Source organism: Kogia breviceps, chromosome 6 (genome assembly GCF_026419965.1).
Source record: "Kogia breviceps isolate mKogBre1 chromosome 6, mKogBre1 haplotype 1, whole genome shotgun sequence".
NCBI lineage: Eukaryota > Metazoa > Chordata > Mammalia > Artiodactyla > Physeteridae > Kogia > Kogia breviceps.
Genome location: NC_081315.1, coordinates 146,937,350 through 146,965,230, shown reverse-complemented (window position 1 = coordinate 146,965,230; position 27,881 = coordinate 146,937,350). Strand labels below are relative to the sequence as shown.

Sequence of the window (27,881 nt, the reverse complement as noted above, 5' to 3'; positions counted from 1 at the left end):
GAGAGAAAAACCAGCAGCCCAGGATTCTGTACCCTGAGAAATTATCCTCCAGAAGTGAGGAGAAATAAAGACTTTCTCAGACAAAGAGAAATTGGGGGAATTTGTTGCCAGTAAACCTGCCTTCTAGAAATGTTGTTAAAAGAAGTTCTTTAGAAAGAAGGAAAATGATAAAGGTCGGAAACTCAGATCTCCTAAGGAAAGGAAGAGCATCAAAGAAGAAATAAGTGAAGGTAAGATAAAGATGCTTAATTTTCTTATTCTTCGTTTATCTAATAGATAACAGTTCAAAATAATAATGGCAGCAATGCACCTGATATGTATGCGTATGTACATATTGTATTGAATATATTTCTATTTCAGTTTTCTCAATAAAAATTCTGTTCTCTCTTCTGTTATGTAAGTACTGATAAAATATCTCAGTTTTGATATTTAGCTTACAGAGCCCCAAATATTTACTGTCTGTCCTTCACAGCAGTGTCTGCCAGCCCTGGGCTAGAACTCTGTGACGCGGGACCCCTCCTGTCCCTGATCCCGGGGAGGCGTTCAGTCTCTGCCGCACAAGCCTGGAGTCGGCTGCCGGCTCCCGCAAGCCCTTCATCAGGCACGGCTGCTGTTGGTCAGGGTGGGCGTTGTATTCCATCAGATGATGCTGCTTCTGCATCTGCTGTGATGATCCCGAGGTTTGTGGTGCAGTGCAGTGCATGTGCCCAGGGCAGTGTTAACTTTTTATAAGCCTTTCCTCCCTCCCCTGGACCCACGGCATCCTAGTCATACCACTATCGTAACTTGCACCCAAAATGAAGGCGTACTCTGTCTGCAACGTTCTCATGAACAGTTCGTGGTAGAGCTGCCCCCGCATCCGTGAGCACGATCGGTGTCATCTTTTCTATTGGCTGTAAAGTATCCCCTGAACAAATGGCCCACTCTCTTAGCCCAGCGTAGCGGATAAGTTAGGGCTATCTTGCATGTCAGCTGTCAGTGGTGGATGTAGTGGTATCTCCAGTGTGGTGTTGAAAAGCGTTCTGAGGCTCTGTGGCCCTGTATGGAAGTGTCTGCTGGGACAGAATGAGGCTGGTGGGGAGTCAGCTCTTCTTTTTTTAAAATAAATTTCATTTTATTTATTTAATTTTTGGTTGCATTGGGTCTTGGTTGCTGTGTGTGGGCTTTCTCTAGTTGTGGAGAGTGGGGGCTACTCTTCATTGCAGCGCGTGGGCTTCTCAGTGCAGTGGCTTCTCTTGTTGTGGAGCATGGGCTCTAGGTGTGCGGGCTTCAGTAGCTGTGGCACTCGGGCTCCGTAGTTGTGGCTCGCGAGCTCTAGAGCGCAGGCTCGGTAGTTGTGGTGCACGGGCTTAGTTGTTCCGCGGCATGTGGGATCCTCCCGGACCAGGGCTCGAACCCATGTCCCCTGCATTGGCAGGCGGATTCTTAACCACTGTGCCACCAGTGAAGCCCTGGGAGTCAGGTCTTCTGATTGGCCCAGCCCACGTTGTCAGACACTTAGCATTTAGGTTGTTTCTGATACTTCAGTGTTGCAAATAAGGTTATATCTTCTTATGCCCTTACTTGGTTATTTCCTTGGGATACATTACTAGCAGTAGGGACTTCTGGGTCAGCAGTTAAGTTTTAAAATATCTTTTATATATATGTCGAGGTGCTTTCCTGAAAAGTTATCACAATTGACATTTCTACACCTGGGAATATCTGACATTGAGTATTGTTATTTTTCAATCCTTTTTCATTCTTATAGGTGAAAATTAAAGAAATGGAAATTAAAACCAGGTATAGGCAGACCTCGGAAATACCACAGGTTCGGTTTCAGACCGTCGTCGCAGTAAAGCAAATATTGCAATAAAGTGAATCACACAAATCATACAGAAGTGCATATAAAAAAGTTATGTTTACACTATACTGTGGTCTATTAAATGTGCAATAGCATTATGCCTAAAAAACAATATACATCTTGTAACTAAAAATACAAAACAAAAAAAACAATTAAAATAGTAACATCAAAGATCACTGATCACAGAGACCATAACAAATAAAACAATAATGGAAAAGATTGAAGTACTTCGAGAATTACCAAAACGGGACCCAAAGCGAGCAGGTGCTGTTGGAAAGAGGTGCCGACAGGCTCGCTTGACGCGGGGCGGCCACAGACCCTCACTGCGTTCCAAGGGCAGTGTCTGCCCGTGTGTGAAGCGGCACCCTGTCCGCCTGTCGGGTGAGGAGTTCCCTCTTTGCATTGATGGGGGGGGGGGCTGTTACCTGCAGACCCCGCCCTCCCTGAAGGACAGATAGGAACGGGCTTGCACCACCAGCAGTGCATTTCAGGCCTTCACTCCTCTGCAGGCGTTTATGTGACTGTTTAAGGGAAATGTTTCCTTTCAAGCTGATCCCTGACTTTCCAGACGCGTGGTTTCTCCGTCTTTGGTTCCAACGCCCCCGGCTGTGGGCTGGCCTGCGCTCATCAGTTCAGTTCTGAGGGGCCTCCCTCTTTCCGTGCGAGTCCGCTGCCTCACAACTTTTATTTTTGCCTGCACAATCAGATATTTTGGAGTGTCTTTGTGGGTCCCAGACGTGGCCAAGTCATGTTCCTGGCCCTTGCAGAGCTCGTCGTGTTTAGGCGAGACAAACGTGCAGGTGAAAAGTGCCACCGAGCTTTCCTCGGTCACCTGCACATAAATATTTTTCACGGCGTGACTTACACGTTATTGGTTTGAGCAGCTTGGGTTTAAATTTCCTTTGCGACGTCCCGTGTGGCCCTGGGCGGTGACCGTTGCTTCGTTACCTGCATGTGAGCCGTACGTCAGTAGCCCCGTTGTGTCACGGAGTCGGCCCTTCCCAGGAATGTGCGAGGGTCCAGCCTGGACCAGCTGTCCTCTCGCCGCCCGGCCCAGTCCCCACTCAGTGGCAGGAGGCCGACGGCCGGGGCAGGAGGCCGCGTGGTGCCCATCACCCCCGTTCAGTAGGGACCCTTCCCCTGTGGTGGGCGGCTCCGTGCATCCAGGACTCAGCGAGCTGTGACCGCCAGCCACAGACACCAGGGGGTACTGGTCCGTCCCCCCACCCCTGGTGGGCACGCCTAGGGGTGGCCACAGCAGGGGTGGGGACGGCAGCCCTGCCTGGGAGGGGCCCGCGGGGGGGGCTGTGAATGCGCGTCCAGAGAGCCAGCAGCGCCTCCGCTTGGGGGGCTCAGGCCCCCACCTGGGGCGTGTCCCATGGCCCACAGCTGGCAGCTGCTCCAGGATTTGAGGGGGCACGGTCCCAAGTTGTTATTTTCTCACAGGCAGACTTTTAATCCAAATCTTCGGTTTTCTTCATGTGACATTTGTGAGCAGTGTTGATATGGTCCATTGCCTACTTAGGGTTAAGGATTATATATTAATTTTTAATAGCGGAAATGAGAAAACAGAGGGAATTCTACCACAAGTTAGGCCTGGAAGTGCCTGGAGACGTCAAGGGGGAGACCTGTTCTGCAAAACAGCACCTAGATTCCCATCGAAATGGTGAGTGAGCTGGGTTTTATTTACTAGACCTTTTGCTAAGAGCCCCTGTGTCCCTCCCGCTCCCCGCCCCCCACCACACAGGTTCTTGACAGAGGTGTGGGCAGGTGTCAGCCTCACTTGGTGCTGAGAAATGGGGTCTCCGACCGAGGGGTTGCGTGGTGGGCCAGTGAGAGGAAGCCCGAGGGGTACCCGAACTTGCCTGGAGGTGGGGTGTGGAGGGAACGCGAGCGTGCGGGCCTCCCCGGGCTCTTCCCCGGCTTCGTCTGCTTTCTCTCAGAATGGCCAGACTCCACTTTGGCTATGAGTAAAATTAAGGGTGCTTTAGAATCTGTACGTATCATAACAACTTCCTTGAATCTTCGACACTGTGGACCACACAGACTCCCAAGCCCCTTTAGTCCACCTTGTGCCTTTCTAACAACGTGAGCAGGAGGGAGGGGCTTGGCTGTCGGCCCGGGGAAGTGGGGTCTGCAGACTGTGCGAGCTCGGGGCCCCCGGGGAGGCGAGGCCAAGAGTCAGCGAGGGAGCCAGGAATCCCGCCTTTCCCCAGGTGGGGTCTTAGCATTTAAAGCCGTGCCGGAACAGTGAGAGCTCGGGGGTGGCTCGCTGCCTGGCGTAGTCGAGGCGCGAGGCGTCGGCGGTGCTGGGCTGGCGGGGTGCCCCTGGCGTAAAGCACAGTGGAGAGCAGCGCTCCCCCGGCTCTCACGTGTGCAAACTCTTAAAACGCTGGGGTTTTATAGCATTCAAGTGTACGGTAGAGTTAAAACACAGTGGCTTGACACTTTGGCCTCATGACCCAGTATTTTCTGCTTTTGCTAAAAGGAGAAACCAAAGCGGACGATGGTTCGAACAAAGAAGCGGCGGAAGAGAAGCAGGAGGAGGACGGCGACTACCACAGGAGCGACGAGCAGGTGGGCGCCGCCCGGGCCCCGGCCCGCCCGCCGGCGGGGCGCCGCTCGCTGAGCCGCTGGCTGAGCGGAGGCGGGGGACGGGGGCGGGGGCGGGGCCGAGAGCTACAGACAGTGCAGACGCTCCGATGGCGGCGACTTTCTTAGTTTCCCTTCCGGTTCCTGCCTTTACTTGCCTTTTTCCCCTTCTTTTGGCCGTGCCGCGTGGCTTGCGGGATCTCAGTTCCCCGACCAGACCAGGGATCGGACCCGGGCCCTCGGCCCTCGGCAGGGAGAGCACCAAAGCCTAACCACTGGACTACCAGGGAATTCCCATTTCCTTCTTTTTTGATTGCCAAAGTAATGCGTACTCACTGTAGAACATTTTGGGTATCAAAAGTTTAAAGTTCGGCCTCCACCCCCGTGGGTATGTTCGGCCCCCCGCGACCCCAACCCCGGTTGTCCACGTGGAGGAGGTGGGGCGGGCATCATCCAGGCAAAACAAGGTGAGACTGTCGCCTCGAGGGCGCTGTTCACATGTCACTTACTACATTATCACATTAAAAAAGGGAAACTGAATCATCACCGTGATGCTGCAGAAGAGTTTGATACAATCCCGTACCCGTGTCTGTGGGTCTTTCTGTTAGAGCAGCTTGACCCGACAGCTGCGGCAGTCGCCACACTTTACGATGGGACGGAGCTGTCTTGTTAGTGTCAGAACGAGACAGCGTCCCTTCTCAGCTGTCACTCAGCACGGGTCGGGGGACCCAGCCCGAATAGTCAGGAGACGGGAGAACGTGAGCCGGGCGAGCCGTGGCTCTCAGATTACACGTCTTGTGACGTGGCATCTCGGACCGCGCGGGGAAGCTGCTCGTTCGGGTGATGGGACCAGTGTGTCATAGACGCTGTGGGCGGCCTTGTTCACATAACTAATAAAAACGCGGAGGCCGCCTACTGAGAAGTGTGTGAGGCTGGAACAAAGACACGTTCTTTTTATGGAAGGACGTAAGAGAAAACTGAATAGTTGGATGTTTCTGGATGGAAGGTTGATGTTAAGATGTGAGTTCTTGCCAAATTAATCTCAGTGGTTGTGATTTTAACCATTTATTATAAGTAGGAATTTAACCAGCTGCTTCTGAGCCTCATCTGGGAGAGGAAAAGCTCGGGAATAGCCATGAAAACTTAGGGGTATTGGCTGTATCAGGGTATGTATGTAGCATAGCTACCCACGCACATATTTACACAGACAGCTCGGGAGACACTGCAGTTCGGTGCCAGACCACTGTAATAAAGCAAGTTGTGAATTTTGGGGGTTTCCCAGTGCATATAAAAGTTAACGTTTCCACTGTGCAGTAGTATATTTAGTGTGCGGTTTCGTCGTGTCTAAAAAACAATGTGCATTGCTTAATTAAAAGATATTTTATTGCTAAAAAATGGTAATCATATCTGACAACGCAGGGCTGCCACAGACCTTCAGTTCATAAAACACACAGTATCTGCGAAGCACAATAAAGCAAGGTCTGCTTATATCTACCTATCTATCTATCTGTATACATTCTAATCAGTATATATATATTTAATAAGTAAAACGTGCGTATGTGTACACTTACATTTATTAAAGACATAATTAAATAGTGTGGTTTGGGTATAAGAATGGAATAATTTTCCAGTTTATAGGCTTAATTTTCCAGTTTATTTGCTTCTGTGTTGTTGAAACATTTCCACAAGCATCACAGGAGTAGGAGCGCGTCTGTGTGGAACGCTGGGTGTGCTCAGGTGCGTTTCACGTGAATGGAGAGAAGGATAAACATTGGGGTGAAGGGCACCCCGTGGGGCCCGCATGTCCCCTCTCCCGGGCTCTGATGAGTTACCTCTTGTTGTACTTGGAGGCCCCGCCGGGATCTGGGGTCGGACCTGCCGGCCCGGCCCCTCCAGGCACAAGGGCGGGCCCTCTCGCTTAACCCCTGCTCCGTCAGTTTTCAATCTCCAGTGTTTGTGTTTATCGTTACCAATATTTCCCTTTTGTTTTTTGCCCCAAACATGCCGAAGATTTGTCTATTTGATCGGTTGCTTTCAAGAGCCAGCAGCCTGCCTGGGGGGTGGGCCCCGCTGCATCCCTGTGGGCCGAGAGCCGGTGCCAGGCTGAGCGCCGCGCGCCTGGGCTGTCACTGCTGTGGGCTGCGTGCTCTCACCAGATGGCTTCCGGTAACCGGAACGTTCGTTTCCTCAGACGTTCCCCTTCCTCAGGAGCGCGCTGTTTCCCCCGTTCGGAGCTTGGCAGGATCTCTGTCCCTGGGAGGTCAGGGTTTGGGGAGCCCGTCTCTGCTACCATCCTGTGTCTGGTGTCCCACCTTCTCCCACTCGGGGACCCCGCTCTCCGCGCTGCCTTCTGGGCCCTGAGCCCCCGGGCTTCAACTTCAGACCCCTTCACGGCTGTTCTTCTCTTTTTCCAGTAAGTTGTTCTGTTGTTACTTTAGTTCCAGGACGCTCCTCCCGCGAGTGTGCCCCTTCCATCCTCCAGGGCGGCTGCAGGCCCGCCGGGCAGGGCCAGCTCCTTCCTCCTCGGCCTGTGCCGGGGCTGGGTCGCTGGTGATTACACAGCCAGTTTCGAGGGTGGGGTTGACCCCCCACCTGCCGCCGTCACCCCGCCTCCTCTCCGGCATCGGGACCCTGTCGGCTGATCTGCTCCTGGCTGTCCCGGGCCTGTTCCTTGCAGGACACTCTGTCCTTCCGGTGGCTTCATCCACGGTGGGGCTCAAAGGTCCTGTGCTTGGGAGTCTGTACAGCCTCCTGTTAGGCAGTGTCCCTGCCGCCCGCACCGTGGCTCCCTTGGGAACCGGGTGTCCTGCCGCCAGGAGGGGGGCGCCCGGTCGGTCGGCGCCTGGCCTGCCCTGCCCCCAGGGCGCACTGCCAGCGAGGACCCCCGCCGCGTGGGGCTGAGGCGCCCTGGGGCCGGGGTCCCCGGAGCCGCGGGGCAGGGACGTGCCAGGGGCTCCAGGCGTGGGGAGCAGGAGGCGGGGAGAGGGTGGGCCGGGCCTGGAGCAGGGTGGTCAGACGAGGCCGGGGAGCAGGGCCCGCCAGGGAGGGAAGGGCCAGGGGCGCGGGCAGCGCGTGGCAGAGGGCGTCAAGCGCTCAGCCCGGGACTTGCTGGGCTCTACAGAGACTGCTTACCGAGCGGGTGTCCCACCCGGGTGGTATGATGTAGCCACCAACCAGAGAGCCCGGAGAACAGGTGTCTTTGTGCAGCTCCCTTTTCTCAGGTAAAATTAGACTTTTGAATTTTTTTGAGGTGCGTCATGTAGCCGCTTCCCGTAGGTGCCGTGTGACATGGAACAGCGGTGGGACCTGCAGTGTGTCCTGTGTGGCGTGCACAGCGCACGCCGTGGGATGAAGATTTCACTGTTTTCCGTCGGATGTTCTGACTATCCCAGCCCTCACAGCCTCCTGGGCGCTGCCCGGTCTCCCCAGGCGGGTCCTCCACGCGCTGCCCGTCCCGGGCTCCCTGGGCTCGGCGGGCCCGCCTCCTGTCCACCTCCAGCTCCTGGGGAGGGCGGGTGTGGCTCTCTCGGTTCCTTTACGTGCAGATCACTTACTGTGTTCGTGGACCTGTGTGTTGAGTCTTTTGACATTTTCTCAGTCATTTTGCAGGAATTGGCCTACACCTTTTTCACATGCATTTGTTCAGTTTTGGTATCAAGGTAGGAAGTCTCAGAGCTGGGGATAGGCTCTCTTTTCCCATTTTTATTCTCTAGGAAAGTTTTATGAGATTAAGAGCATCCGTTTTGTTGAATGTTTTGGTTAAACTTACTATATAAAGCCATCAGATCTCGGTTAATTCTTTTGGAGAGGGGTAGGAAGATTTTTAACACATTTCCTTAATGATTTCAGCCCGACTCAAATCTGTTTCTTTTTTAGTTCATTTGATCAGTTATGTTTTTTCGAGGAAACTTTCTGCCTGGACTTAGGTTTTCAACGCTTGGGGCGTGAACCGGCTCCTAGAATTTCTCGCTTGTCTTCGGGCCTTGCCCCCGCGCACCGTTTCTCCGTCTCTCTTCCCGGCACCACAGCACGCCTTCCGCTCTCTTGGCCGTCATCGCCAGCGGCCTCTCTGCCCGGCGCTCCTTCCTTCTGACCTTTCTACGCCCCTCTTGTTTTGTCTCCGCTTTCTTGAGTTGAATATTCATATAGTTTCCATTATACTGTTTCGTTCTAAATATTTTGAAATGTTCATTGTGATTTCTTTTTGATCCACTAGTTATTTTTTAAAGTATGCATTGAAAATTTTGAACATCAAATCTTACTAAAAAGCTGCAGTAATCAAGATGTTTGTTGTAGGTGTTAGGGTAGACTTTTTAAGTCAATGGAACCAGTTCTGGGGTCTAGAAATAAGCCCTTAGATTTAGGGTCATTTGGTTATCAGCACAGGTGCCACGGCCCTTCACTGGGGAAAGGATAGTGTCCTCTTCAAGTGGTGCTGGGACAGTTGGACGGACATCCACATGCAGAAAGGTTCATTTGTGCCTTGCCTCACACCACATACGAAAGTTAACTCAAAATATAAGAGCTAGGGCTTCCCTGGTGGCACAGTGGTTAGGAATCTGGCTTCCAGTGCAGGGGACACGGGTTCGAGCCCTAGTCCAGGAGGATCCCACATGCCACAGAGCAGCTGGGCCCGTGCGCCACAACTGCTGAGCCTGTGCTCTAGAGCCTGTGAGCCACAGCTTCTGAGGCCCCGTTCCACGGATGCTGAAGCCCGCGCGCCTGGAGCCCACGCTCTGCATCGGGGAAGCCGCCGCATTGAGAAGCCCGCGCACCGCAGTGAGGGTCCAATGCGGCCAAAGATGAAATAAATAAAATAAAATAAAATAGATTGATTTAAAAATACATATAAGAGCTAAAACTTGAAAACTTTCATAGGAAAACATGAGAGAAACTGTTTAGGGCCTTCCTTGGGTTAGGCCTGTAGTTCTCAGATCCAAAACCAAGAACACAACTCAGGAAGTAAAATTGATAAATTGACTTCATCAGATTAAGAACTGCTGCTCTTGGGACTTGCCTGACAGTCCAGTGGTTAGGACTCCACACTTCCACTGCAGGGGGTGTGGGTCTGATCCCTGATTGGGGAGCCAACATCCTGCATGCCGCATGATGGGGCCAGAAAATAAGACAAATAAAACATAAAAGCAAGCAGCCCTTTGAGAAAAGAAAAAAAAAGAACTGCTGCTCTTTGGGACCTCCCTGCTGGTCCGATGGGTTTGGACTCTGCTCTCTCACTGCCGAGGGCCCGTGTTTAGTCCCTGGTCGGGGACTGATGGCAGTGCAGCCAAAAAGAAAAAAAAAGAATTGCTGCTCTTCAAAGGACTCTATTCAGAAAATTTTAAAAGGCCACAGACTGGGAGAAAATATTGGCAAGTCACATTTCTGAAAAGGACTTGTATCTATAATATATAACTCTTATAACTCAATAAGAAAATGAACAATCCAATTAAGAAATTGGCAAAAGATTTCAGTAGACATTTCACCAAAGAAGAATTACAAATGGTTAATAGTCACGTGAAATGATGTTGGACAACTTTAGTCATTAGGGAAATTCCAATGAAAACCATAATGAAGTAGCATTTGACACTCACCAGGATGGCTACAATCAAAAAGACAGCCACTGACAGGCGTTGACGGGGATGTGGAACTGGCCGGCGGTGCAAGGCGCTGCTGTGCACCTGAGTCTCACCACTTTACCGTGTGAGAGAAGTCAGACGGGGAGACTGCGTCTCGTATGATCCCATCTGTAACCCGTCCAGGAGAGGCCGGTCCCCAGACTCGGGCCGAGGGGTGGCCCGCTGGGCTGGGCGGGGTTGACCGCCAAGGCTCTGAGAGTGTTTATGAGCTGATGGGACCGACCTCAGACTGGATGGTGGTGATGGCTGCCCAGCTCTCTAAATTTACTAAAAATTACTGAATGGCATACTTAAAACAGATACATGTACATTATACTGCAATGAAGCGGTTAAAAAGTTAGAAACATGCTTTATCTTGGTGCGTTTAAATAGGTAATGCATTCATACAGTCCGGAGGTTAACACTGTGTGAAAGGTTTAAGCGTGTCACCGTCCTGAGTTCCCCCCCGTAGGTCACACTCCGAGGTCACTCCTGCATTCACACAAACTGAGCCTCCTCGTCGGGGGACACGCCCACAGTGGGGGAGTCTGTGCCCCCTTTACCTGGTCAGCACCTCTGATGGGCACGAGGCCTCTCCGGCTGGGGTGCAGGGGTGCAGCCGGCGGCCCTGCCCATGCCCACGCGGCTACCGGTAGGTGCTGGGTTTAGGGTTCAGTGTGCGGTTGGTTCCTTCCGGGGTCCTGGGCCTGTTGCTTTGGCCCTGGACACAGACGCCCTTCTGGTCCGTGTGCCCGAGGCCGGCAGAGCCCAGCATCCCTGACAGAGACTGTGACACTCCCGCCGCTTTGGGGGCTCTAGTTCTCATCGTCTGTCCACTGAAGTTTGTTACTAGGTGCATATTCAGCTTCAGAGATGTTTCCCATCCTTAGGGAGTTTTTCTTATTAAGAAATTTGTTTTATGTAATAATACATCTCTGTCTGTTTTCTTTTTGGCTGATATTTGCCTGGTATTTCAGGGTTTTTTAACATCTTTCTTAAATGTGACACTTTTTACAGCAGAGAGCTGGGGGTTTTTAAAAAACCAAATCAAAATTTATTTAACTGGCAAGTTATTTGACATTTACCATGATTGCTAGTAAAGTTGGGTTTATTTCTGCTTTAGTTTGGGCTTTCCATTTATATTTTTTATGCCCCCTCCCTTGAGTCCCTTCTGTAGAACTAAGAAATTTTATTTAATCTATTTTTTGCCTCTGATTAGCAGGTTATATGTCCTATTTTTATTATTTTAGTGCTAATGAAATTCTTTTTAGAGTCCAAAATTAATATGCGTCTCTTCCTGTCCCCCCTAAACAACACCAGAGCTTCCCTGCTGCCTGGGCACCTCCTACACCCCAGCCAGTCCAGCCACTTCAGGCTTTTTCTTCCTGAGCTACGTCTTCTCCTACGTATGTTCTGTTTTTATTTGCAGATGACTTTCTTCATTTCCACTCTGAGTGATAATTTAGCTCTTCCTTCCCGTTGGCTCAGCCTCTGGGCTCAGTGACCTGAGCGCCAGCCCTGCCTGTGGGCCCACCTCTGTGGCTGCCCTGGGCCTTGGCCCCCTGTGTTCTGAGGGGTCCTCATGTCTGTCTGGGTGCAGGTTTCCTCTTACTTCCTTTGTTTTGGGTTCTTTTGCTTCCTGAATTTGAGGACTTATGTCTTTGATCGTTTGGGGGGATCCTTAGTCATTATTTCTCAAATTTTGCCTTTCCCTTATTTTCTCTTCCTTTCTCTGGAACTCTTGTGATGTGTTTGTTAGACTCTTTGATCTGTCTTCACGTCTCTTACCTTTCTTTTGTTTTCTTATTTTAGTTGATATCTTTGTCTCTGTACTTCTTTTGGATAATTTGCTCAAGTTGATCTTTCAGAGAATTGATCTGCCTTCAGCTGAGACTAATCTGTGATTTGACCATCCATTGAATTTTTAAGTGAATAGGTTTTCTATTTTTAGAAGTTACATTTGGTTATCTTTTATACATGCCTGTTCTTTATTCTTAGTGTGTTATGTTTTTTTGTTTGTTTGTTTTGTGGTACGTGGGCCTCTCACTGTTATGGCCTCTCCCGTTGTGGAGCACAGGCTCTGGACGCGCAGGCTCAGCGGCCACGGCTCACGGGCCCAGCCGCTCCGTGGCACGTGGGATCCTCCCGGACCGGGGCACGAACCCGCGTCCCCTGCGTCGGCAGGTGGACTCTCAACCACTGCGCCACCAGGGAAGCCCAGTGTGTTATGTTTTTAATTCCTTCTTTCATTCCTCTAGTAATTTTAGACATAACATATTTCAGTTAATTTCTTTGTTAATTCTTTTGTCTGAATTTTTGGGGTCTGCTTGTGCCATTTTCTGTGGCTGTGGCTAGAGAATTACATGCCCGTGAGTGAGTGAGGTGAGGTGTCGAAGGTGGGACTTTCTCAGCTGTGGCCAGGGCTGTCCCTCCTCAACAGATTCCCTTCTGCACCTGCCGGGCACCACCTGACCCTAGAGTCACTTGTACTGAGCTTGCTGTCTTGAAGTTCCTTGTCACACACCGAGTACTCTAATCCCACGGAACCCTCGACCTCCCAGAATAGAACTGTGCGCTCCAGACTCTGCCTTTGCTCAGGGCACTGTGCTCTCCGGTGAGTTTGCTCTCTTCTTCAAGTCGGAGCACAACGTGCCTCCTTTGTAGACCTTCCTCCATGAAGGGTCCGTGGTGCCTGCCGTGTGTGTAGCGTGTTCTTCCTTGTCATTCTGCAGGGCACGTAGCACAGCCTCTGGGGAGACACGTGTGTGTCCCACGGCCAGAAGCTTTTAGAACAGGATTCCAGTCTTTGTCGGTTTAACTCTGAGGCCAGCACATACTGCCACAATAAATAAATAATTATTGGGTTTACTTTAAAGTACTGTGCTAGGGCTTCCCTGGTGGCGCAGTGGTTGAGAGTCCGCCTGCCAATGCAGGGGACGTGGGTTCGTGCCCCGGTCCGGGAGGATCCCACGTGCCGCGGAGCGGCTGGGCCGTGGCCGCTGAGCCTGCACGTTCGGAGCCTGTGCTCCGCAACGGGAGAGGCCACAACAGTGAGAGGCCCGCATACGGCAAAAAAAAAAACAAAAACAAAGTACTGTGCTAATAAGACAGAATTGATAGTGTTAGATTTTTATTTCACAAAATGGCAAATAGTAAACAGATTTTAAGACAGTGTATGTAGAATGATTAAAGTAAAATTCTTTTTCTACGGTGTTTAGGTCAAAACAGATTTGTGATTTCAAAAAAGCATTCTTAGATTTAACGGAATCGGAATCAGTAGATATCTAAGAAGCCTCCAGTGAGTAGCCCAGTAGGCTCCCCCTTGATGAGCCTGCCCAGCTGTGTCCTTTCTCTTGAAGGTGAGCATCTGTCTGGAATGCAACAGCAGCAAACTGCGGGGCTTGAAACGGAAATGGATCCGCTGCTCAGCCCAGGCCACAGTCCTGCACCTAAAGAAGTTCATTGCCAAAAAACTCAACCTCTCGTCTTTCAACGAGGTAAATAGAAACTATAAATAGTCACTTCTTATTTGTAAAAGTGATACTTCTGAAGTTCTTTGGGTTTGTTTGCTTTTTACAGTTCTGTTTGGACATTTTCAATCAGAAGAAAAAATCTGAATTTGTTTTGCCCCCAGATAGTGTGATAGTAAATAGCGGTGAAGACAGTGGAGGCCCAGAGCCCACAGACACGGGAAGCCACTGTTAAGAGAAGAGGAAATGCCAAGGGGGCTGCAACAAGATATGTTAAATTATTCTCTTTTTTAAAAATTAATTAATTTATTTGTTTATTTTTGGCTGTGTTGGGTCTTTGTTGCGGCGCGCGGGCTTCTCACTGTGGTGGCTTCTCTTGTTGCAGAGCACGGGCTCTAGGCGCGCGGGCTTCAGTAGTTGTGGCTCGCGGGCTCTAGAGCGCAGGCTCAGTGGTTGTGGCGCACGGGCTTAGTTTGTCCGCGGCATGTGGGATCTTCCCGGACCAGGGCTCGAACCCGTGTTTCCTGCATTGGCAGGCGGATTCTTAACCACTGCGCCACTAGGGAAGCCCAAGATGTGTTAAATATTTTCACCACAGAGAGAACTTCTGTTCTTCAGTTTCACAAACGAATGGATGGGTGGATGGGGATGGATAGGACGGGTGGGTAGATAGAGAAGTTACTTCCCAGTTCCGATAAATGCTGAGAATAAAGTAAAACATGTGCCCTAGTGGTGCAGAGCAGGGCGGTGCACAGAGGGGTGAGAGCACATCAGCTTAGGGGTCGTTGGGGAACCCTCCCGAGGGCGTTCAGTTCTGCTCAGACATAAACTGTCAGCAGGAGCTGGCTGTGCACCAGCAAGTGTCAAGAGGAGGCACTGGGGGGGCCTTAAGCCGGGGGCTTGTGATGAGAATAGCCCTGAGGCTGTGAGGCAAGTGGGCTGCTGGGGTTCCAAGACAGAAGCAGGAGCGGCCAGTTGAGGCAAGTCTGTGGCAGAAGTCCCAGGAGAGACAGGCCAGGGTAGTGCGGTAAGGATGGAGAAACGAGGCCGACTTCTGAGGTGGGCTGTAGAGAACAGTGGGTTGGACGTGGCCCCACAAAGACACATGTCCACAGCCAACCCCGCAACCTGTGAGCATGGTCTTTGCCAGAAAAAGGGTGTTTTCAGATATACTGAAGTTAAGGATCTTGAGATGAGATAATCCTGGATGATCTGGGCTGCCCCTAAATTCAGTGACATGTGTCCTCACAAAAGTGAGGCAGAGGGAAATTCGAGACACGCACAGAGAAGATGGTGTGAGGACAGAGACGAGAGATTGGGGTGATGTGGCCACAAGCCAATGGATGCCTGGAGCCCCCAGAAGCTGGAAAAGGCAGGACGCATCCTCCCCTGGAGCCTCCAGACTGAGCACAGCCTGGCCAGCACCTTGATTTTGAACTTCTGGCCTCCACATCTGTGAGAAAATAAGTACCTTTTGTTTTAAGCCACCAGGTTTGTGGTATGTTGTCGTACCTGCCACGGGAAACCAAAACAGATTTCAATACCAGGAAGTGGAGTGCTGCTGTAACAAATACCTAACAATATGGCGGTGCCTTTGGAATTGAGTAAGAGGTACAGGTTGGAAGAATTTTGAGAAACATGATTTTTAAAAACCCTAATTGCCTTGAGGAGACTGTCAATAGGAATATGGTCATTAGCGGTGACTCTGGGACTAGCCCAGAAGGAAGCAAGGAGCACGGTGGAGAGAGAGAGCACCCATCGTCTTTGAAGGCACACGTTACACAAGCAGAGTGTTGGTAGAGATGGGAGTATTAAAGATGCTACTCGGGGCTTCCCTGGTGGCACAGTGGTTGAGAGTCCGCCTGCCGATGCAGGGGACGTGGGTTCGTGCCCCGGTCCGGGAGGATCCCACGTGCCGCGGAGCGGCTGGGCCCCTGAGCCGTGGCCGCTGCGCCTGCGCGTCCGGAACCTGTGCTTCCTCAACGGGAGAGGCCACAACGGTGAGAGGCCCGCGTACCGCAAAACAACAAAAAAGATGTTACTGACGAGAGCTCAGAAGGGAAAAAGGAACATAGTATTGGAAATGGGAAGAAAAGTGATCCTAGCTACACATTGGCAGAAGACTGGCTGAGTTGTGTTCTACGGTGTGTGGAAAACAGAACTTGGAAGTGATGAACACGGATATTTAGCTGAGGACATTTTCAAGCAAAGTGCTGGAGACGTGGTCTGGTTTCTTCTTGCTGCCTGTAATAAAATGTCAGAGGAGAGAGATGAATTCAGGAAGGAACTGCTAAGCAAAAGGAGCCAGCACTTGATGATTTGGAAAAGTCACAGCCTATCCAGATTGCAAAAAGATGGTACTATTAGGAGTTTGACTGTTAGAACAACATGCTCTGGAGAGAAGGCCAAGTGTGTAGCTGTTCAGCCTTTTGCGAAAGGGATTAGTTGTTTGACTCATGGTGGCTCGGGCATCTCATGGGAGGAATAGAGAGGAGTTATCCAGGAAAGGTCGGCAGAGCCTGGACCTCTGACACACATGGGAGACTCAAAAGGTTTCTACACCACCAACTCGTACTGGAGGGGACAGAGACAGGAAGAAATGAGAGAAGGCTATCAGACTTCCAAAATTCTGCACGCAGGAAATAGGCTGATAGAGCTGCTCAGCTGCCAAGGTGAGCTACCCCTAAAGAAAAAAGGAAGAATGACTCCGAGGCAGAGCCTGGGACCCAGAAGGTGAAGCCATCGCGGGCCCAGAGAGCAGAGCCTTGACCCACAGTGACGTGTTCTCAGGTCTTGAAACCTCATGGAATTTTCCCTGCTGGATTGCAAACTTGATTGAGACCAGTGACCCCTTATGCCTTCTAATGTGTCTCCCTTTTGGGCTAGGGATATCTGTCCTGCCCCAGCCTTGTATTTGCAAAGCAGATAATGTGTTTTCTAGTTTCGCAGATCCACAGCTGGAAAGGCATTTGCCCCAGGAGGCATCATACCCAGAGTCTCACCCATACCTGATTCCTGTGATTTAGAAGATAAGATCTGGGACTTGGAGCTGATGGTGTGTAGATGAGATTTGGGGATTTGGAGTTGATGCTGGAGTAGATCGAGTCTCTTGGAGATGTTGGGGTTAGGTGAATGTGTTTTGCATGTGGGATGGATGTGGATTTTGTTGGGTCAGAAGGCAGACTGTAGTATGTTGAGTGGTGTAGGTTAAGTGGTGACCCAGACAAAAGATATGTCTACTTCTAACCCCCAGAACATGTGAATACGAGTTTATTTGAAAAAAAGATTTTTGCAGACATGTAAAGAATCTTGGGATGAAGAGACCACCCTGTATTATCCAGGTGGGCCCTACATTCAATAACAAGTGTTCTTATAAGAGAAGGGCAGACACAAATTGTCTCAGTAGATTTTAAAAGATAGCTATTATACAAAGTATCTTCTCAGACCACAATGGCATGAAGTTAGAAATCAATACCCAAAGGAAAACTGGAAAATTCACAGAATTGTGGAAATTAAACAATACAGTTTTAAACAACCAACGGATCAAAGAAGAAATCAAAGAGAGATTAGAAGGATGAAAACAAAAACACAACATACCGAAACTAATGGGATACAGTGAAAGCAGTGCTAAGGGGGAGATTTATAGCTATAAACACTTACCTTAAAGACAAGGAAGATCTCAAATCAACAACCTAAATTTACAACTTAAGGAACTAGAAAAAGAAGAGTAAGCTAAACCCAAAGCTAGCAGAAGGAAGAGAATAATAAAGATTAGAACAAAAATAAACAAAATAGGGAATAGAAAAACAATAGAGAAAATCAGTGGTTCTTTAAAAAGGTCAGCAATGTTGACAGACTTTTTAGCTAGATGAACTAAGAAAGAAGACTCAAATTATGTAATCTGAAATGGAAGTAGGGACTCACTACTGATTCTTCAGAAAGAGATTATAAGAGAGCAGTATGAACAACTGTATGCCGACAGATTGGATTACCACTTGAAATGGACAAATACCTAGAAGCACAGAGCCTATCAGGACTAAATCGCAAAGACATGGAAGATCTGAATAGACCTATAACTCATAAGAAGATTGAATCACTAATCAAAAATCTCCCAACAAAGAAAAGCCCCGGACCTGACGGCTTCACTGAATTCCACCAAACATTTAAAGAATTAATACCCATCCTTCTCAAACTTTTCCAAAAGGTCAAAGAGGAGGGAGCAGCACTTCCCAAATTATTTCATGAGGCCAGCATAACCCTGATAACAAAGCCAAATAAAGACCCTACAAGGAAAGAAAACTACAGACCAATATCCCATATGCACATTGATGCAAATATCCTCAACAAAATGCTAACAAACAGAATTCAGTATGTTAAAAGGTTTTACACACCATGCCCAAGTGGGATTTATTTCTGGAATGCAAGGATGGTTCAACATACGAAAATTGATTAATATAATATGCCACATCAACAGAGTGAAGGAAAAACCACAGGATCATCTCAATCGATACAGAAAAAGCATTTGACAAAATTCAATACCCTTTCATGATAAACACAACAAACTAGAAATAGTAGCCATATGTGAAAGTAAAATAAAATCGATACATGAAAAAACCGTTATGAATATCATACTCAGTGGTGAAAAAGTAAAAGCTTTTTCTCTAAGATAAGGAACAAGCCAAGGAGGTCCACTTTACCCTTTCTAGTCAACATAATACTGGGCATCCTAGCCAGAAAAATTAGACAAGAAAAAGAAATAAAACACATCCAAATTGGAAAAGAAGAATTTAAAACATTATCTCTGTTTGCAGATGATATGATTTTATATGTAGAAAACCCTAAAAATTCCACACACACAGACATGAAAAAAAAAACCTGTCAGAACTAATAAATTAATTCAGCAAGGGAGCAGAATACAAAGTCAACGGAAAGATCAGATGCATTAGCTCAGTATCAAAAAAACAAACAACCCAGTCCAAAAATAGGCAGAAGACCTAAATAGACATTTCTCCAAAGAAGACATACAGATTGCCAACAAACACATGAAAGGATGCTCAGCATCACTAATCATTAGAGAAATGCAAATCGAAACCACAATGAGATATCACCTCGCACCAGTCAGAATGGCCATCATCAAAAAATCTACAAACAGTAAATGCTGGAGAGGGTGTGGAGAAAAGGGAACGCTCTTGCAATGTTGGTGGGAATGTAAATTGATACAGCCACTATGGAGGACAGTGTGGAGGTTCCTTTAAAAACTAAAAATAGAAGTACCGTAGGACCTAGCAGTCCCACTACTGGGCATATACCCTGAGAAAGCCATGATTCAAAAAGAGTCATGTACCACAGTGTTCATTGCAGCTCTATTTACAATAGCCAGGACATGGAAGCAACCTAAGTGTCCATCAACAGATGAATGGATAAAGAAGATGTGGCATATATATACAATGGATATGACTCAGCCATAAAAAGAAACGAAATTGAGTTATTTGTAGTGAGGTGGATGGACCTGGAGTCTGTCATACAGAGTGAAGTAAGTCAGAAGGAGAAAAACAAACACCGTATGCTAACACATGTATATGGAATCTAAGGGGAAAAAAATGTCATGAAGAGCCTAGGGGTAGGATGGGAATAAAACACAGACCTACTAGAGCATGGACTTGAGGATATGGGGAGGGGGAAGGGTAAGCTGTGACGAAGTGAGAGAGTGGCACGGACATATATACGCTACCAAACGTAGGATGGCTAGCTAGTGGGAAGCTGCCGCAGAGCACAGGGAGATCAGCTCGGTGCTTTGTGACCACCTAGAGGGGTGGGGTAGGGAGGGTGAGAGGGAGACACAAGAGGGAGGAGATGTGGGGATATATGTATATGTATAGCTGATTCACTTCATTATAAAGCAGAAACTAACACACCATTGTAAAGCAATTATACTCCAATAAAGATGTCAAAAAAAAAATCAGATGCATTTTTGTACATGAGCAATGAACAATCTGAATAGGAAATTACAAGACTCATTCCATTTATAGTAGCATCATAAAGAATAAAATACTTAGGAATTAACCAAGGAGGTGAAAGACTTGTACAATGAAAGTTACGAAAATTGCTGAAAGAAAGACAAGCACATGGAAACACATCCCACATTCATGGATTGGAAGACTTAATATTGTTAAAATGTCAGTATTACCCAAGTAATCTACAGATTCAATGCAATTCCTATCAAAATCCCAAAGATGTTTCTTGCAGAAAAAAAAAAAAATCCATCCTAAATTTTTTATGGACTCTCAAGGGACCCAAATAGCCAAAACAGTCTTGAAAAAGAGCCCAAACTGGAGGACTTAGAACTTACTCTAAAGAGAACACTAATCAAAACAGTGTGGTGTTGGCATAGAGACAAACAGACTAATGGGGGAGAATGGAGAGCTCGAAAGTCCACCCTCACGTGTGGGGGCAACTGACAAGACCCTTCAACGGGGAAAGGACAGTCTTTTCAACACATGGTGCTGAGGAAACTGGATATCCACGTGCAAAATAATGGAGTTGGACCCTTACCTAATACAGTATACAAAAATTAATTCAAGGGACTTCTCTGGTGGTCCAGTGGTTAAGACTCCGTGCTCCCAATGCAGGGGGCCCGGGTTCGATCCCTAGTCGGGGAGCTAGGTCTCACATGCCGCAACTAAAGATCCTTGCATGCCACGACGAAGATCCCACATGCCTCATCTAAGACCCAGCACAGCCAAATAAGTAAATAAATATTTTTTAAAAATTAACTCAAAATGTATCCGGGATATAAATGTAAAACCTAAAACAGTAAAACTCTTAAAAGAAAACATAGGACAAAAACTTAATGACATTGGATTTGGCAGTGATTGCTTGGATAGAATACCCAAGACACAGGCAACAAAAGACAATATAGAAAATTTGGACTTCCTCGAAATTAAAAAAAAAAAAATTGTACGAAATGGAAGAAAGTATTTGCAAGTCATATTTCTGACAAGTAATTACTATCCAGAATATATAGACAGTTCCTAAAATTCAACACAAACTCAAGCAACTTGAGTAGACATTTCTCCAAAGCAGATAATCTGAGTGGCTGATAATAAGCACATGAAGACATGCTCAGCGTCACTAATCATAGGGAAATGGAAGTTGGAGCTGTAATGAGACCCACCCCATACCCAGTAGGGGGGCTACTGTAAAAAACAAGCAGACAAGTCCTGGTGAGGATGTGGAGAAATTGTCACCCTTGTGCACCGTTGATGGGATCTGAAATGGTGCAGCCGCTCTGGAAAACAGCACAGAGGTTTCTCAGAAAATGAAGCCTAGAACCACCGTGAGCACCAGCAGTCCCACTTCTGGGCAAAACCCAAACCCCAGGAACTGACAACCGGACCCCAAGGAGACATTTGTACCCCATGTTCACGGCAGCATTATGGACAGCAGGCAAAAGGTGGAAGCAACCCAGGTGTCCGTCAGTGGGCGATACGTGAACAAAACGCGGTCCCTCCGCACAACAGGATACTCAGCCTTACACAGGAAGGAGATTCTGACACCTGCTACAACGTGGATGGACCTGGAGGACACGATGCTACATGAAATAAGCGGGTCACAAACGGGCAAATACTGTCTGATGCCACTATACAAGGTCCCTAGAGTCATAATCATAAAGACAGAAGGTAGAATCAGGGTTTCCAGGGGCTGGGGACAGGGGGATGGGAAGTTATAACGGGGACCGAGTTACAGTTTTACAAGATGAAAAGTCTGTGGATGGATTGGTGACAGTTGCACGTTAGGAATGTATTTAATACCACTGAGCTGTGCACTTAAAAATGGTTAAGATGGTAAATTTTATGTGTATTTTACCACAATTTTTTAACAATAAAAAGGAATGAACTGTTGATAACCCACAGAGAAGAGAGTAGAGAGAGTTTTGAGACACAGCATGGAAGGGTCACCCGAGGGTGGAAGCAGAGGTCGGAGGGAGCCCTGGAGACTCCAGAGGGGGTGAGCCCGTGGGCTCCCAGACCAAACTCTGAGGCTGCGTTTCTGGAGTTACACGTCCCAAAGTTAAGCTGTTTCCATGGCAGCCGCAGGAGACACAGATGCCGGACCCTTCTTCCCTTGCCCTGAGGGAGAAGTTTAGAAGACCGTCTGGGGACTTCCCTGGCGGTCCGGTGGTTGGGACTCTGCACTTTCACTGAGGTGGCCCGGGTTCAGTCCCTGGTCGGGAACTAAGATCCCGCAAGCCGTGCGGTGCTGCCAAAAAAAACCTAGATCATATAAAAATAAAAGACCACCTGGGTCAACAGCATTTGTCGCCAGGGAAATGCGCATTAAAACAACAACAGGATCCCACTCCACACCTGTCAGAATGGCCCAAACGCAGAGCAGCGGGGACCCCGTCACCACCGCTGGGAACGCCGAATGCTGCAGCCGCTTCGGGGGGCAGCGCGCGGTCTCCCACAACCTGAGCCCACTCTCACCACGCGACTCAGCCATCGAGCCCCTTGGTACTTACCCAGAGGAGTTGAAAGCTTAACGTCCACCCAGAAAGCTGCACGCAGGTGTTCATAGCAGCTTTAATCATAGTCGTCACAACTTGGAGACAGCCAAGGTGTCCCTCGGAAAGTGAATGGATACATAAACAGTGGTCCATCCAGACAGAGAAATGTTACTCAGCACTAAAAAGAAAGCAGCTGTCAAACCATGAAAAGACACGGAGGAACCTTCAGTGCGTACGACTGAGTGAAAGCAGCCCGTCTAGAAGGCTACCCACGGTGTGCTCCAGTTCTGTGACGTTCTGGAAAAGGTAAAGCTGTGGAGACAGTGAAAGGGTCACTGGTTGCTGGGGGTTGACGGGGAGGGAAGAACGGGCAGAGCCGAGGATTTGGGGGGCAGGGAGACTACTCTGTGTGATGCTGTCGTGGAGGACACACGTCGTCACACGTTTGTCCAGACCCCCAGCAGGCCCAGCACGGAGCGTGACCCCTCGTGTGAGCTCCGGGCTGTGGGTGGTGATGGGGGTCATCGGTGGTAAGGAACGCTTTCATCGGGGACGTTGATGGTGGAGGAGGCTGTGAGGTGGGGCGAGAGAGACATGAGAGCCCCGCCTTCTGTGAGCTTCGGCACAAACTAACACCGCCCCAAAAAGTCTTTGAAAGGGAAAAAGCTGTCTGTGGAGCCCGTTACCTTTTTCCACTGAGGTGAAAGGGACAGATGTGGCCAAGAGTGGACTGATGTTGGGGGCCAGCGTGCTCTTTAGTGAAGGCAGCCTGGGCGCCAAAGCCCCGTGCCGGGGGCGCTGCCTTGTTGTGTGCGGACGGAGGCCCCCCGGTGCTCTGGGCCCTCTGGGGGGGGCGGTCGGCCTTCCAGGCACTGCTTCCCACCTGTGCTGCCCCGGAAGGAGGGCAGATGGCCCTTCAGCGACTGGCGTGACTGCTGCGGCCCCAGAGACCACGTGTCCTGAGCGCCGAGCCCTTGGCCCCACTGACCGAGCTCTTGTTCTCCCACCAGCTGGACATTTTATGCAACGAGGAGATCCTTGGCAAGGACCACACGCTCAAATTCGTCGTCGTCACAAGGTGGAGATTCAAGGTGAGACTTTGACATGATACGTTGTATGTGATTTTCAGAATCTGCTCAGAATAGCAGCTGCTTTCGTGGGCACGTTTGTTTCCCGGAGCTTAGGAATAACGACCAGACCAGGCGCACGGGGTTGTCAGGGCGCAGCCGTTGTGGAGTCATCGGCCTCAGAGTTGTGTGGTCGGGGAAGGCACGGGCTCCAGGCCCTGACTCGCCCCACCCCTCCTGGTTGAGGTGACCGATGTTCTGGGAGGGACGTCCCCTCGAGCCGCAGCGCCTCTCTCTGGAACAGGAGGCAGATGAGTGGGACGCCATCTTCAGGGGCTGCCTGGGAGCAGGGGAGAGACAGCCCGGCCGACACCCCCAGCTGGAGCCGAGGTCCGAGAGCGAGTGGGGCACAGAGAGAAAGGGCAGGGGCAGGTGTGGGAAGCCGGCGTGGAGCTCACCCTCAGCCGCTGACGAGTGTGGGACCGTCGCCAGCCTGTCCCCTTTGGGGTCACCGGTGCCGTTCCCTCGCCCCCTTGTCTTGCAGAAAGCACCGCTCCTGCTGCACTACAGACCCAAGATGGACCTGCTGTGAGCCGCGGCACAGCAGAGACTCAGCTGCCCGGGTGCCCCGCGAGTACGCAGCCAGGCGGGGCCGCCAACGCGTAGGATGCTGCCCTGGGCACCGTTTGGACTGGATCCCGAACAGAGCATATTTATCACTTTTGTATGAGAATCGCACTCGCGAGGCGCTGCGGCACAGGGCTACGGACGCGCCGCGCCTCGCGGCCGGGGCCGCCTCTGCTCCAGCGGGAGGGGGTGGCGACGGCCTCCATCCCGACCCGTGACCTTTGCTTGCTTTCCAGGTCTTGAAAATCTCGGTCACTTCCGTTCCGTTTATGAATTAGGTTTCACGATAAGCCCCCAAAATACCTGTACGTTTACTGAATCCTTCCTAAGTTATTGACAAAATGTCTTTTCACGGTGAATGACGATATTTATGTTGCCTTTAGCTTCCTGAAGACTTAGAAGATATATAAAAGTTTAATTTAAAAGCATACCAAAAGAGGCTTCCATGAGTATCGTGAGTTAACCATGGTATTTCATTCTCCACGTCAGGGAACGTGAAGCCGAGGGCCGCCCTGACTCCCGGGGGCCCGCAGCCCGGCTGGGGGGCTGCACCCTGACCCCGATGCGGCTGCCCCGCCAGGTCAGCAGGGCGGACCGGAAGATGACAGTTCGCAGAACGGTCCTTGTTCTCAAAAACTGCTTCTTTTAAGTAGGGCGCAAGTTGTTCAGTGCCGTCGTTTAACTTCCTGCTTATTCTTTCCCATTTTTGTTTTGCTGAAGAGATTGATGGTGGTGGCGGGGGGCCTTTCCCGAGACGGCGGCCCCGTCCGCGGCGGGGCTGGCGCCCAGGGGGCGTGTCTCCACCAGAGCCCCCCGTGTGCAGACGCCGGGTCCCACCACGCCCGCCTGCAGAGGAGGGCACGTCACCGTGCTCTCGTGGAGCAGCTGGCACACTCTGGCCGCTGTTGGCGGGGACGCTAGAGCCACAGAGGGCGGACGGGCGGGCCCCTACGCAGCTGAAGCTGCTTTTCCAGTGACTTCATGACCTACAGCGCGGGCAGACGCAGCACACCCTCTGTTAGCCCTCTCTCCTCCCAAATGTTAATATTTTTGTGGAATTGGAGAATAAACTCTTTGCCGGCACATCCATTTTTGTTCCTTTAAGATAGTAACTTGGAATGTGTAAAGACAGGAGCAAGGAGACGGGCCTTCTCCGGGTGGTAAGCTGGTCCCCACTCCATGGCCGTCCCTGTCCGCATCCGGTGGCTTCTGCCTGACCTTTGGGCTCCTCCCCCTCTGTCACCTCCTGCATCACCGGGGCCCTGGGGTCCTGGGGCCGCCTCATTGGGTAGGTGGTCCTGACGGTGGCTTGAGAGCCGGTTTTTCCATGAAGAACTTCACCTTGGTGACTAGAATTTTTCTTGAACTTGCTTTGGAAGTGGTGGTTGAGCTCATCGACATTCAAGTTTGTTTGTTTGTTTTCTGCTTCCTGTTCCATACTTACAAATGTCAGAAAGCAGCTCCTTAGTGATGGGAAAAACAAATGAACTCAGTCCAAGTGGTTTTAATGTAAGGCCTTTCAAAAACATAAAGCCAAGTTTTTGTTAGGAATTGGTCAAAATTCATCTCTTTATTTTAAGCCCGTTATTCCCGGGATTGTTTGGATTATTCAGTTACCTGAGCTTGCTATTCATCCAGATCATTTTTTAGGGTTACTATTCAAGGGTTCAGTGAGTAGATGTGTATGACTAAGTATTACCTGTCTACCTCAAATACACATTTCTGCTGAAGCATTCTGGAAAACCGTGTGTTCTCAGCGCAGCTGAAGTGTAACATTAGAATTTAGGTACTTTCCCGTGTGATGAAAGTAAGGAAGGGTTAAACAGTATGAGCGTCCAAATTCAAATAAAATTAATTCACAGGTCAGATTAAAATGAACCTGGCTGTATAATCTCATAGTATATATTTGTAACTTTGCAGCTATCTTTGCAATCACTTGAATTTGCTATGGTGCTAAGTTGATGTACTTAATACACAGAGAGGTGGAGATGAGTCAGAGCTGGCGCCACCGTCCCCTCTGGGCCCTGGCCACCTGCTGACCCCGCGTTGGTATCCGTGTTACCCTGGTGAAACCTCAGCGGCACCCATTTTTCTAAGATGTCCTCGTGCAGACCGTCTTCACTGCTAACCCCTGTTCCCACCACCGCTGGTCTGACCGCAGCCTTACGGGGACGGAGTGGGGGCCCTGCCCTCAGAGAGAAACGTTCACTTTTCTCTCGTGTCCGTTTAACATCAAAGGCAGAATTTTATCTTTTCCAGCATGAAAGCCAGGATCAGTTAGTGATTGAATCCTATTGGTTTTTTTTTTTTTTTTTTTTTTTTTTTTTTTTTTTTAAATAACAGATGGAGTTACTGTGAAGTAGTTTTCACAACTATTTATGCTGGTAAAACAAATGCTGCCAGTTACCACACGGCACCCTCATCAGCAGCACAGGGTCTCACTAGGTACAGGTGTCATGAAAATAGAAGATTCAGATAGAATATATAATATTGAATTTAAGATTTGGGGGGTTAAAAAGAAGAAAACTTAACTTTATAAAATTATTTATTCTATTTTAAGCCTTCTATCATATTTTCCCATCCAATTGTTTGGTTTCAGTGGTCCAGCTTTATTTACAGGCATATAAGATAAAATTGTGAGGTGTTTTGCAAGCTTCTTCTTTTTACTTTGAGTAGCTTTTAATGTGTGTGTTGTGTGTTACGTGGGTGAGGAGCGGTTTATACTTCTGTGCAATAGGCTCCAGCGCGTGCGTTCACTAGACTTAGGGTGAATTGTCCGTAGCATCTGTTCTGCTGGATTGATTGAGGCAGTGTAGGCGGACTCTCAGAACGTGTACGTTCAGCTCTTTGGTTTTCCTTTTCCGTCGTTGTTCTCATGAAAACACTGTTGCTGGGAGTGTGCGTGGGCCTGTGCAAGGGGCCTCGGCCATCGGTAAGAGCGAGTGACCGGCCAGCGGCCGCAAGTTGCCGTGTGGCCTAGACTGGCCACGTGCCTCAGACCCCGCCTGCTGGTGGCCCAGGACGCACCCCTGTGTCGACCGCAGGTATGACGGTGCTACTTTCCCAGGCTCCTGAGCCCGCCAGGGCGTGCGGCCTTGATGCCTCCTCGTGGCATTTGAGGTCTTTAGAAATTCGTTTGTTTTTTCTTCAAAGCCCACAGGATGGATTTTACAGTGATCTTGAAGTGTGTCGTTGGATTGAATGTTACAGGAACAAGCCAGCTGATTTCTACTTTGTACGTGAATATTTGATGTGCTCTCAAAACATTGAAAACACATTCAGTACAGATAAATCACAAAAAGTTCAGTTTCTCTGTTTCCTCAGGAAATCATTTACACTCCAGCACATCACATGTGACCTTAGCGTAATAAACCAATGTGTCTCTCTGCCTTGGTATTTAAACAAACTAAATAGGTTGGGATAAGTCGGTTAGAAAACGATTCAAGCGACACCGAAACCATCACTGAGATTCTGTCCCTTCCTGGGGACTGCCGGGCCCCTCACCAGCTCCCTGGAGTCTCCGCATCCATGGGTGCACCTGAAGGGGGCCTGAAGTTTACACGTCCCCTAGAACGTGTGTAGCATTAGCGTAAATGTCTATTTCAACAGCTCCATTGGGTGCAAGAAAACCATTTTTCCCATATGATGCAGCGTTCAGGGGTGAGAGCCCTCGCCGACCCTGGCATCCCGCGTGGAGATCGGGGGCTCTGGGGGATTGTGGAGGTGACGCTGCAGACACATGTTTTTGACTGTTTAGTTTGGAAGTTTACATTTTTTATGCTTTGTGTTGGTGTGTAATTTTTTGTACTCTTGGTGGCTAGTTTTTATCTACAATCTTTTTTGGAATATTGCTTAACTGTTTTGATTTTATGATAGTGAAGCTTGTATTCAGTGTTTTGCCAATTGATATTATATGCTTGTAATAAAAGCAAAAGGAAAACCTACCTAGTTCTCTGAGGCTGGACATTTTGTTACCTAAGATGTTTGTAAGAGCGTGAGATAGGTTCCCTGTTATGGTGATACAGTGTAAGGAAGAGTGCCGTGGTATTGGTGAGGGCGCATATGCGCCACACCAGGCCCCCCCCTCCCACCCCCGGCCTGGACCCTCACAGGTTAATGACTCTGCCCCACATGGCGCTTGTGGCTGTGACCTTGGATGCAGAA

The 27,881-nt window shown here is 49.3% G+C and overlaps 1 protein-coding gene across 8 annotated transcripts in view; it reads left to right on the top strand.

Moving 5' to 3' along the window:
- Positions 1-27,661, top strand: part of PCGF3 (polycomb group ring finger 3) — a 54,594-nt gene extending 26,933 nt beyond the window's left edge. For 4 of the 8 annotated variants that reach the window (XM_059067423.2, XM_067036875.1, XM_067036877.1 and 1 more), the window contains 5 exons: positions 3,396-3,506; positions 4,329-4,417; positions 13,407-13,544; positions 23,034-23,114; positions 23,635-27,661. In XM_059067423.2, coding sequence (XP_058923406.1) covers positions 3,396-3,506; positions 4,329-4,417; positions 13,407-13,544; positions 23,034-23,114; positions 23,635-23,682 — 467 coding nt within the window. In that variant the 3' untranslated portion in view covers positions 23,683-27,661. Of the gene's footprint in view, positions 1-3,395; positions 3,507-4,328; positions 4,418-13,406; positions 13,545-13,681; positions 15,536-23,033; positions 23,115-23,634 lie in introns of those variants that run through there. The other 4 variants (XM_067036879.1, XM_067036881.1, XM_067036880.1 and 1 more) reach the window with 2 other exon arrangements.
- Positions 27,662-27,881: the final 220 nt, after the last annotated feature.